The sequence below is a fragment of the Seriola lalandi genome, unplaced genomic scaffold (genome assembly GCF_002814215.2).
Source record: "Seriola lalandi dorsalis isolate HSWRI2012SDOR001 ecotype SW California unplaced genomic scaffold, Sedor1 jcf7180002054479, whole genome shotgun sequence".
In the NCBI taxonomy this organism is placed as follows: Eukaryota; Metazoa; Chordata; class Actinopteri; order Carangiformes; family Carangidae; genus Seriola; species Seriola lalandi.
The window spans coordinates 214892-226790 of NW_019525032.1; the positions used below are offsets into that span (position 1 = coordinate 214892).

General features: G+C 45.9%; 1 protein-coding gene across 1 annotated transcript in view; it reads left to right on the forward strand.

The window, feature by feature from the left end:
* The window catches only part of usp34 (ubiquitin specific peptidase 34), a 58320-nt gene that overhangs the window by 38973 nt on the left and 7448 nt on the right, over positions 1 to 11899 (forward strand). Inside the window, exons 40-69 of the mRNA XM_087175648.1 lie at positions 5 to 78; positions 735 to 881; positions 1234 to 1290; positions 1622 to 1699; positions 1785 to 1879; positions 1973 to 2145; positions 2750 to 2900; positions 3026 to 3104; positions 3189 to 3242; positions 3332 to 3427; positions 3513 to 3577; positions 3689 to 3764; positions 4209 to 4256; positions 4561 to 4626; positions 4773 to 4853; positions 4964 to 5049; positions 5709 to 5877; positions 6643 to 6717; positions 6818 to 6969; positions 7065 to 7218; positions 7370 to 7414; positions 7596 to 7700; positions 7864 to 8011; positions 8483 to 8787; positions 9395 to 9724; positions 9944 to 10101; positions 10253 to 10331; positions 10735 to 10861; positions 10961 to 11068; positions 11781 to 11885. Of these exons, the coding sequence (XP_087031774.1) occupies positions 5 to 78; positions 735 to 881; positions 1234 to 1290; positions 1622 to 1699; positions 1785 to 1879; positions 1973 to 2145; positions 2750 to 2900; positions 3026 to 3104; positions 3189 to 3242; positions 3332 to 3427; positions 3513 to 3577; positions 3689 to 3764; positions 4209 to 4256; positions 4561 to 4626; positions 4773 to 4853; positions 4964 to 5049; positions 5709 to 5877; positions 6643 to 6717; positions 6818 to 6969; positions 7065 to 7218; positions 7370 to 7414; positions 7596 to 7700; positions 7864 to 8011; positions 8483 to 8787; positions 9395 to 9724; positions 9944 to 10101; positions 10253 to 10331; positions 10735 to 10861; positions 10961 to 11068; positions 11781 to 11885 (3486 nt within the window). The remainder of the gene's footprint in view (positions 1 to 4; positions 79 to 734; positions 882 to 1233; positions 1291 to 1621; positions 1700 to 1784; positions 1880 to 1972; positions 2146 to 2749; positions 2901 to 3025; positions 3105 to 3188; positions 3243 to 3331; positions 3428 to 3512; positions 3578 to 3688; positions 3765 to 4208; positions 4257 to 4560; positions 4627 to 4772; positions 4854 to 4963; positions 5050 to 5708; positions 5878 to 6642; positions 6718 to 6817; positions 6970 to 7064; positions 7219 to 7369; positions 7415 to 7595; positions 7701 to 7863; positions 8012 to 8482; positions 8788 to 9394; positions 9725 to 9943; positions 10102 to 10252; positions 10332 to 10734; positions 10862 to 10960; positions 11069 to 11780; positions 11886 to 11899) is intronic.

The following is an 11899-nucleotide window of genomic DNA, read 5'->3' on the forward strand; positions in this document are numbered from 1 at the left end:
GTGTGTGTGCAGTACGCTGAGGATATCAAACACAAGACCACGCTGCTGGAGCTGCAGAAGATGTTCACGTATCTCATGGTGAGTTGATCGTTAAACCTCTAACTAACGCTTCAACAACACAAATAAACCGCTGAATGCACCTTTTCCTCATCGTGGAGCCTGTTCAGTCAACATGTTTATTAAAGTGCCTTTACTTTAAAGGAGCTATTTGCAGGTTTTGCTATTGCTACATAGCTAACGCTAGCATTAGCAGCTGTTCACTTACCAGTTCTTGTCAAGAGCTTCGTACAAGACGAGAGGTTTCTAATGCGTCCTCCGAGAAGACAGGACGCTACAGTGACTCGGTATCGGAAAGTGACAAGAGCTAGCTACTTAGCATGCTAACTTCAGTAGAAGAAAAGAACTGATAGAAATAGAAGCAAAACAAGGGTTGATTTCCACCTCTGGAGACAGCTGTTGGTGAGTAAAGGAATACTTCTAGACTGGTAAGTAAACATCTGGTAATGCTAACGTTAGCTTTGTAGCAATAGCAAAAACGTACAAATGGCTCCTTTAACATCATATCCACATCACAAACATGAGCTCGTGTGAGCTTTCATACAGATGTGTGAACAGCTGCAGTCCTGCGTGTTAAAACCCATGTGAGAGTGAAAGGTTTAAAGTTGTCATGTGCATGATGTTTGTGGTTACATCATGTAAAGTCGTCCTTTCAAACTCCGCCTCCGTCTGCGCAGGAGAGTGAGAGGAAAGCCTATAACCCCCGGCCCTTCTGTAAAACCTACACCATGGACAAGCAGCCGCTCAACACCGGAGAGCAGAAGGACATGACCGAGTTCTTCACCGACCTCATCACCAAGATCGAGGAGATGTCGCAGGAGCTGGTAAAACACACACCTTCACACACATCAGACAATTAACAACTCTTTCCTGTGCCGCTATTTTAACACTAAACTCATTTTTATTACATCTCTGAAAAAGTTAGCAGTTATAAATTTAACAGTTTGTAGGAAAAAAAGGACGTAACAACAGAATTTCCTGATCATACACTCACTGAGCACTTTATTAGGAACACCTGTGCACCTGCTTATTCATGCAGTTATCCAATCGGCCAATCATGTGGCACCAACTACCCAGCGTCGGTCTGGTGTTCCTAATAAAGTGCTCGCTCAGCTCAGTTTTACATATTAAACAGCGTCAGTAATAGTGTGTAATGAACTTTCTCTTTGCTCTCAGAAAAACACAGTGAAGACTCTGTTTGGAGGCGTCATCACCAACAACGTGGTTTCTCTGGTGAGTGTGAGGAATCTGGAAATAAATAAAGGAAGATTTTTATTTCTAAAATTTGTTTTTCACCTCAAATATTCTGAGGAAGTTTTAGCAAGCTGCGTTATTTACATGTTTATTTAAATTATTTGATTCACACTTTCAAGTATTTTTAACACTTATTATTGTGATTATCATTAATAAAAAACATTATTATTAATTTGATGAGCTTCAGTGCACTGTACACGTTTCCAAACTTAAGGTCAAAGGTTAAAGTGGTTGAATTGAAGAGTTACAGTCGGAGCTGGAGGTGAATTTAAAAGTTCAGCTCTTCACCGTCGTTGTGTCCGTCCTGCAGGACTGCGACCACGTCAGTCAGACCGCCGAGGAGTTTTACACGGTCAGGTGTCAGGTGGCGGATATGAAGAACATCTACGTGAGTATATATTAAACACACGGGGATCAGCTGTGAAACGATCTGAGGCCGTCTCACACTTCACACATGATATTCTGCTGCTCAGGAATCTCTGGACGAGGTGACCATCAAAGACACTCTGGAGGGCGACAACATGTACACCTGCTCGCAGTGCGGCAAGAAGGTCCGCGCAGAGAAGAGGTCAGAACAAATCTAAACTCTTCTTCCGTTCAGTTACTGCGTAAAAAGAAAAAAGTCTTGAAACGAGTCTGTGTGATGAATCCTTTCCCTCAGGGCCTGTTTCAAGAAGCTGCCTCGCATCCTGAGCTTCAACACCATGCGCTACACCTTCAACATGGTGACGATGATGAAGGAGAAGGTCAACACGCACTTTTCCTTCCCCCTGCGGCTCGACATGACGCCTTACACCGAGGACTTCCTCATGGGAAAAGGGGAGAGGAAAGAGGGTGAGAGGCTCTGAAACCTTTTTTTTTTTTTACTCTGCAAGTTACAACTCTAGTTTCATATTTGCTTTCATTGTTTACATTCACGAAGCTGCTTCCAAGAGCTGTGTGTATTTTCCTAATTCTTCTGTTTGTTCCACAAAACAAACTAAAACAAGTGTGAGAGAGAAACTGCAGGATTCATGGGAAACATGATTTTGAAATCATCAAAAATCTTAAGGGGAACTCGTTCGTTGTGCAAAGTCTAGACTAAATGTTCCCTACATGCCTCAGATCTACACTATGGGAGACGGCACAATTTACAGATGTTCCCTGAACGCCTCACGTGCAGACGCTAGCTACAGCACGTAGCATCGTCAGCAGCCCAATTAGGGGGGCAGAAGTGCACTTTATTGGTCTTTATTGGAGGTTTAAGAGGGTTTATACTTGTCATTGCAAAATGTGCCAGTAACAGGGGCCATCGGGGGCCCCCTTTTCTCCTTAGGGCCCCCAAACATTTTCCTGGTTTGACGTTCCTGACGGTGAAGATCTCCCAGAGAACAAGACTTACTAACTGCTTCAGATGAAACTACTGAGCGAGTGTCTGAGTTTCGTCTCTGTGCTGCAGGTTTTCGGGAAGAGGGCGAGGCAAAGGTCACGGAGAGCTACGAGTACGACCTCATCGGCGTCACGGTGCACACGGGCACGGCGGACGGCGGCCACTACTACAGCTTCATCAGAGACATCGTCAACCCGCACGCCTACAAGAACAACAAGTGGTGAGAGAGGAGACGTCGTTGATGGTTGATTTTTTTTTTTTTTTTTAACGTTAACTCGTCAGTCGCCTGAAGTTCAGGTCTCTCGCTCTCGTAGCTGTTTTTAAAACAAGCGAATGTTCCGGCAGGTACCTGTTCAACGATGCAGAGGTGAAGCCCTTCGACTCCGCCCAGCTGGCCTCGGAGTGCTTCGGAGGAGAGATGACGGTACGAGCTCCGGTCAGAGGAAAAATAAAAGCACATCCCTCCGTCTGTCGCCTTTGATTCCACTGACTCCGTTTTCTCTTTCAGACTAAAACCTACGACTCCGTCACCGACAAGTTCATGGATTTCTCCTTTGAGAAGGTGAGGACGGTTTTTAGTCTGATCTCGTTTGTAACGTGTAACATATATGATCCAGAAGGTGAATAATTAGATATTGATTGGCTTTGCAGACACACAGTGCCTACATGCTCTTCTACAAGAGGGTGGAGCTGGAGGAGGAGAACGGGAAGGACTTCAGCTTTGACGTCTCTCCCGATCTGCTCGAGGTATTTGAAACTTATTTAAGATATAATTGTACATTTAAATCTTATTTTAAATCTTCTAACACGTGTGTGTGTGTGTCTCTCACAGTGGATCTGGCACGACAACATGCAGTTCCTCCAGGACAAGAACATCTTCGAACACACATACTTCGGGTGAGAATTAAATCTGTCGCCTTTTATTCAGACAGAAGTTGAAGCCTCGTCCGTCTGTGTGTATGAGGCTGCACAGCTCTGCACTCTGTATTAACCGTCTGGTTCTTCTAGTTTCATGTGGCAGCTGTGCAGCAGCATCCCCAGCACTCTACCAGACCCTAAAGCCGTCTCCCTCATGACCGCCAAGGTGAGAGATGCTGTTTATTTCCCTTTTGTTTGTTTGTTTGTTTGATAGGGACGATGCATGTTAATGAGCATCAGCACAATATAAATGTGCAAAAACATTTTAGTGCATTACTACAAATAGAAAGACAGATGCATTTTGCTGCACACTGAGTTAAAGTCACAGATCTGGTTTGACTTGACAAAGTTTGAGTATTTTACCTTTAAATAATAAATAAAACAGTTTTTTTTTAGCAACATTTAACAGAAAGGGAAGTTAATAAAAACTTTGGATTTTCTCTGAACTTAAAAACAATTCACAACCAACAAAATATTGTTGTTGAAGGTAAATATTATTGCTATTTATAAAATAGAAATAAAATCAAGTAAATCCAAGTGTCACTGAGCAGGAGAAGAATGAGTCTTTTCTTCAGGTGCTGATGTGAATTTTCTTTTCTTGATTTTCCAGCTCAGCACGTCGTTTGTTCTCGAGACCTTCATTCACTCCAAGGAGAAGGTAATTCACGTCGTTATTTCACTTTCACTGTGGATTTAAGGTCAAACAGTAGATTCTATCATCTGGAGACGAATGACAGGAAACAGGAAGCCACTGAGACCGACCCGTAAAGTGTCGTAGCACCAAGGCAGAAATCAAGCCACGAAAACACGGACAAATCCACCTGAGGAGACGGAAAAACAAGTGCAGAAACTGACGTGGAATATGTGTTAGTGTTCGATGCTGCACCTGTGTGTCCTCTGATGTGTGTGTGTGTGTGTGTGTGTGTGTGTGTGTGTGTGTGTGTGTGTGTGTGTGTCTCCAGCCCACGATGCTGCAGTGGATCGAACTCCTGACCAAACAGTTCAACAACAGCCAGGCGGCCTGCGAGGTTTGATCCCGTTATTCTCCCTTGGCGCTGCAGCGTTGTGTTTAAACGCTGTGCGGCGTTTTAATTTAATTTTCTCGCAGAGACAGAATAGAAACTGTTTTTGTTTTTGCTTCCGTGTTTACTGACGGACGGTGTTTCTGTCTCAGTGGTTTCTGGATCGGATGGCTGACGACAACTGGTGGCCGATGCAGATCCTGATCAAGTGCCCCAATCAGATCGTCAGACAGGTGAGTTATTTATCATTATTATTATTTATAAAACTCCACTGTGACCTGACGTTCCTCGTTTCTCCTGCTCCTGTCTCATGTTGTCCATCTCCTCTGCCTCTGTCTTCCAGATGTTCCAGAGGTTGTGCATTCACGTCATCCAGAGGCTGCGGCCGGTTCACGCTCACCTCTACCTGCAGCCCGGCATGGAGGATGGGTACGTCGAAAGAAAAGCTCGGCCCGATGTTCGATAATATCAAATATCGCGATATTTCCCACCATGTGTGATATTTTTAATGATATACAAAAGAAATTATATATATAATGTTGTTTTGAACGATCAGACTTTAGTTGTTATTCAGTGTGTGTGCAGGTATATCAGGTATGTAAATGCACCGACTCCTGGGTTAAACATCTCAGTAGCTTTAAGTATCAGATTTAGATTTAGATTTGATTTTTTGAAACATGAAATACCAGAATGAAAAACAAACCCTCCCCTGCGATGATTTCGTATATTGTGATGTTGATGCTGGACTGTGGATGTCAACGCAAGCCTTAGTTTTTATGTCGGGTTCCTGAAACACTGACAGTTTGAATTTGAAATCAATCTTTAAATGAAAAGTCGGATGACATTTGAAATCGAGCGGCAGAGGACGAACAGGATGTCGGTTTTTAATTGTGCCATCAGAGGTGTGCGGCTCGATCGGACGTTGTCGTGTCTGTGAAATCAGATGGCGACAGAGATTCAGGAGCCGTGTGTCACTCAGAGTCTCTGTCCCTCTGGACTCGGAGAAAGATTTGTGGCTCCACATCAAGTCTCAGAGTCGAGAGCAGGATCACATGAACCTTTTCTTTCTTTTTTAATCCGTGTCTCAGCTCTGACGACATGGACGGTCCGGTGGAGGACATCGGCAGCCGCTCCTGCGTCACGCGCTTCGTCAAGACCCTGCTGTCCATCATGGAGCACGGCGTCAAGCCGCACAGCAAACACCTGACGGAGTACTTCGCTTTTCTCTACGAGTTCGCCAAGATGGGAGAGGAGGAGGTGAGTGTGAACAGCCCGATCGTCCAGAACACGTGTGTTTAAAGAGAAAGAGAACGACCTCGGATCTTTTAGCGTCAGTGATGAAGTTTTATGAGTCACTGTGGAGAAACGTCTTCGGGATCAAACCTTTTCAAAAGGAGCCGTGTTTATGATTCAGGAGGATCTATTGGCAGAAACTGGATATAATATTCATGCTCATGTTTTCATCAGTGTATAAACACCTGAGACTGAGATTCATTGTGTTTACGTTCCTTCACGCAGCCGCCATGTTTCCACAGCAGCCTGTGACACTGCGGCTTTAATGAGCTTTTTGCTTTTTCTTTTTATGTGGAAAAACAAACATTTCACAATAATCATTTTACACAGCGTCGATATTACTGCAAGGGAATCATTTAAAGCAGGAAGTTACGCAGTATGTTTGATAACCTCTTCATCAGTCTGGCTCCTCTACTGGTTTTCTTTTATAACATTAATTATTTTACAGTTGAACATGGCTTTTCTTGCCTTTTCACATGTTCCCTGAAGGGCCACCGTAGCTACGTGTGGAAGAGGACGGGGTAACTGCAGTGATGCAATCTGCTACCTCACCACTAGATGTCACTAAATCCATTAACAGTAGCTCAGGTTTAATGACGTTGTTGCTCAATGTGTTTGTTTTGTTTAGTTTTTTTAATCTGCGTCGTCCGTCTGTCATTGGACGCTGTCGCTGTCGTGGCTGTTTTTTTTAAAGGTTTGAAGGTCGTGTGATTTCGTTTGTGTCCGCAGAGTCAGTTCCTGTTGTCACTACAAGCGATTTCCATCATGGTGCATTTCTACATGGGAACCAAAGGCCCCGAGAACGTGAGTTTACAACCGCAGTGTTTTTGTTAATATTTCTGTTGGACGTGATGATTTCAGGGTGTATTTAGTGACGGTAAGTGATGAGCGTGTGTTCCCTCAGCCTCAGGTGGAGGTGCTGTCAGAGGAGGAGGGAGAGGAGGAGGACGAAGAGGAGGACATCCTGTCTCTGGCGGAGGAGAAGTATCGTCCTGCGGCTCTGGAGAAGATGATCGCCCTCATCGCTCTGCTGGTGGAACAGTCTCGATCCGAGAGGTACGAGCGCAGGACGCTGAAACGGCCGCAGACGGTGTTGTTCCGATGTAAAGGTGTGAACGCAGCAGTGACGCTGTGTCCTTCTCTCTGTCCAGACACCTGACTCTGTCCCAGAGCGACATGGCAGCGCTGACCGGAGGCAAAGGCTTTCCTTTCCTCTTCCAGCACATCAGAGACGGCATCAACATCAGACAGACCTGCAACCTCATCTTCAGCCTCTGTCGCTATAACAACCGCCTGGCCGAGCATGTAGGTTCATCACACGCAGGTTTCCTTTCATGTATTCATGTTACTGCAAACGGCCGTTAACAACAGGAAGTACAGGCAGTTTTTTTGTTTTTTAATATATATATTTAATGTGTAATTAATTTCCCGCCTGTGGTTTTTTTTCTCGCTGCAGATTGTGTCGATGCTCTTCACCTCCATCGCAAAGCTGACTCCAGAGGTAAACACGCCGCTCAGAGAGGAGACTGTAATCACATCGTCTTTATTACCAGGGATGAAAAACACCGCAGCTCTTCTTCCTGTCGCTCGCCTCCAGCCGTCTTCAGCCACACAGACGGTTTTAGTTTTACATGTGCTTCGTTCACTGTTTCTGATTCGTTTGTTTGTTTTCTTTCCACCAGGCTGCCAATCCTTTCTTCAAGCTGCTGACGATGTTGATGGAGTTTGCAGGCGGACCTCCGGGGATGCCCTCCTTCGCCTCCTACATCCTGCAGAGGATCTGGGAGGTAACCTGACGCGGAAATCCAAACAGAACCACTGTACTGGATCTTTGTGAACGACACGAACACAGACAGATCACATGTAGAAAACCACAGTTCTCATGACACACCATGTGTGAAACCTGACGATTAACCACTTCCTGTCCGCTTCCTCTCCGCTTCCTGTCAGGTGATCGAGTACAACCCGTCCCAGTGTCTGGACTGGCTGGCTGTCCAGACTCCCAGGAACAAACTGGCCCACAGCTGGGTCCTGCAGAACATGGAGAACTGGGTGGAGCGTTTCCTGCTGGCACACAACTACCCCCGAGTCCGCACATGTAAGACTCAGGGTTTTTCTTTTTATAAAACTGATGATTGGAGCAGAGCTTCAGTTTTTTTTTGTGGTGGTTTAATAATAAGAACAGATTACGTGTTGTGATGTAGAAAGTAAAAATCTACTGATCTGCAAAACACATAAAACACAGTGATAATCTTCAACAGTCAAATTATTTATTCCACCTCACAATAAAAACTGTTCAGAAAACTTTTCTCAGTTAATTCACTTAAATTCAGACCAATGGACAAATTAATTGAGGTCAAACATGAAAGAGATGAAATTTAAGATAAATAAAAGTAGATATTAACATTTAGTAATTATTAAATCAGCCGTCGCAGCACATCCTGCTTTTACCAAGTGGTGTATAAACTGACAAACAGAAACTGGATCTGATCAGAGAACAGTGATGGTAAATGGTTTTATTTAAACGGACTAAACAGTTGATGAGATTGTGTCACCGTCTCTCCTCCAGCGGCGGCGTACCTCCTCGTCTCCCTCATCCCCAGCAACTCCTTCCGCCAGATGTTTCGCTCCACGCGCTCCCTTCACCTGCCGACCCGGGAGCTGCCGCTGTCGCCCGACACCACTGTGGTCCTCCACCAGGTCTACAACCTGCTGCTGGGGCTGCTGGGACGCGCCAAGCTGTACGTGGACGCCAGCGTTCACGGCACCACCAAGCTGGTGCAGTACTTCAGCTTCATGACCTACTGCCTCATCTCCAAGACGGAGAAGCTCATGTTCTCCGGATACTTCATGGACCTCTGGAACCTCTTCCAGGTACATTTGTTTCTCATCAGAACCCAAGTGCATCTTGGGTCTTATCACTTCCTCAACACCCCTGGTTGTTTTCAAATACTTTATATTTACAAACAGAAAAGAAGCAACATAAAAATATCAAATCCAGCATCTCAACATTTTCTACCTGTAAAACTAATCATTGATATTTTAGCCACAAGCAGCAGATTCATGCATCATTTCTAGTTGTGGTGCCAGTTTTCAACTCGCTGCCAATTGAGCAAAGTGGCAGATAATGATTTATAGGCCCCGCCTCCTTTGATCAATCAACATGGCGCTTCAGATTTTGTTTAATACTCTCCCCCTGAACATGTTTACCAGAGTTGGTGAAAATCTTTCCACCGGGTTTTCAGGTACATGTTTGGTATTTGTGGCGCCCCCTATGGATCGGGCTCATAATGCTTTGGTAGGCCTGAAGTTACCTACCAAGGTTTATTATGATTGGACAAATAGTTAATGAGTTATAGCCTCGCCTTTTTGGTTGATGGCGGCCATGTTTCTATGTTTAAATATTTAGCCGCTAATAGTGAAAGTAGCTCCTTCTCCGAGGCTGTCGTCATGGTGACCGTGTTCCTCCCTCTGTCCTCAGCCCAAACTGTCGGAGCCGGCCATCGCCACCAACCACAACAAGCAGGCGCTGCTGTCCTTCTGGTACAACGTGTGCGTGGACTGTCCGGAGAACGTGCGGCTGGTGGTGCAGAACCCCGTGGTGACCAAGAACATCGCCTTCAACTACATCCTGGCCGACCACGACGACCAGGAGGTGGTGCTCTTCAACCGCGGCATGCTGCCCGCCTATTACGGCATCCTGCGCATGTGCTGCGAGCAGTCGCCCGCCTTCACCCGCCAGCTCGCCTCGCACCAGAACATCCAATGGGCCTTCAAGAACCTGACGCCGCACGCCAGCCAGTACCCCGGGGTGGGTGGAGTCTGCTTACAGAGCAGCTGACGATGAATTCTAGTAGTTTGAATATTTTGACCAGGTTTTATTTCCTGTCGATTGTTATTTCCTGGTCGATTGTTTCTCGGCTCAGAGACAAAGATTACAAATGACGGGTGTTTGTTTTTCCCTTGATTCAAATTCAGTTTTATTCGCAGGATAAAGTAACTGTGTGTGTGTGTGTGTCGCCCCCTGCAGGCGGTGGAGGAGCTGTTCAACCTGATGCAGCTGTTTGTGGCGCAGCGAGCCGACATGAGAGAAGAAGAACTGGAGGACGTGAAACAGTTTAAGAAAACCACCATCAGCTGCTACCTGCGCTGCCTGGACGGACGCTCCTGCTGGACCACGCTCATCAGGTCAGCACACACACACACACACACACACACACACACACACCTGTACATGTGTGAGTGGCAGCAGCCTGGATAAGATGTTATATCTGCTAATGATCTAAACGTCGGTGTCAGTGATCTTGTGTTGTAACGCGTGGTTCTGTTGTTCCGTCAGTGCCTTCAGAGTTCTGCTGGAGAACGACGAGGACCGGCTGCTGGTGGTCTTCAACAGAGGACTCATCCTCATGACAGAAGTAGGATCAGGATCCAGATCACAGTTTGATTTCAGACCATATTAACACAGAGATGTTCCGGGTGTTTCTGACGTTCTCCTTCCTGCTTTCAAATAATTAGGAAATTGGAAATTTTAAAACTTTTGTTTTTGTCATTAATGTTCAATAAAAACCACCGTGCACACAAATGTACGGAAGCCCAGAGGCGTCACATGGGCTCAAATGCCCTGATGATCCCTGGTCCGGCTGCATGTCTTTTCTTACGTGTCAAACAAACACTAGTAAAAATTTTACCCTGAATAATTTATCGCCTAAGAAACCAGTCGCTCACAGTGTCTGAGAGTGAGAGAGGAAACTGAACCGACTTTGTCGAGCCGTTTATTTAGTGTCTCAGAGGACGCTCTCTGTCTCTGTCCCCCTGCAGTCCTTCAACACTCTGCACATGATGTACCACGAGGCGACGGCGTGCCACGTCACCGGAGACCTGGTGGAGCTGCTCTCCATCTTCCTGTCTGTCCTGAAAGCCACGCGGCCGTACCTGCAGCGCAAAGGTCCGACGGCGCCTGAGAGTCTTAGATTAACGGATGAGAACATGTCGGTTGTGTTTCCCAGCTTGTTCTGAGCAGATGTTTCTCTCTCTCGTCATCCAGATGTGAAGCAGGCTCTGATCCAGTGGCAGGAGAGAATCGACTTCGCCCACAAGCTGCTCACCCTCCTCAACTCGTACAGCCCGCCCGAGCTCCGCAACGCCTGCCTGGGTAACGACATCGTCCAGTATTTACACTGATCACGTTTACACTGATCAATCATGGGAGTAGAGGGAGAACGCTGCCCCCTGCTGGGCCGCCTGTTACAGCTGTGGCAGAGGTTTCAGCAGCTGCTTCATGTAGGAGAATAAAAATATCACACGTTGGATATAAACCAGGATCAGGGACATGAAAACACAAACGTACAGTCTGTGTAAATCATTCTTCCTTTATGCTCCCACACTCAGAGTGTAACGACCGTGGCGTCCCACAAGCTTTGGGACGCCCTCGCCTCTCTGATGGAAACAGAACATTCATTGTTTACCCAAAATATAGAGTGTAGTATAATCAAATCAATATTTATCTAAAAGATGATTAAAAAAAATTCACTCCCATGTTTTCATTTTATCGTCTTAATCTGATTAGATCCTTTTTTTTTCATGTCCCGTTTCCTCGGTACACAGCGGCGTGTTCCTAACCTCCGTCATTTCGCCGCGTGTGCATGAAAATAATGAAATGTCTGTTTGAAGCAAAGTGATTTATGATTTCTCCTTTTGGAAATAAGCTCTCAGAACAGAACTCACACATGTAAGGTCTGTGGCATTTGATCAATCCCAGACTCAAAGCGAAGCCGCGCTCGTGATGTTTTTGCTGAGTGTGTGTAACCAAGGCAACAGATGAAGGTTCCTCTGACTGACGATGATGTTTGTCGTGTTTCCTGCAGACGTGCTGAAGGAACTGGTTCTGCTGAGTCCACACGACTTCCTGCACACGCTGGTTCCTTTCCTGCAGCACAACCACTGCACCTACCACCACAGCAACATCCCCAGTGAGTCTGCTCCT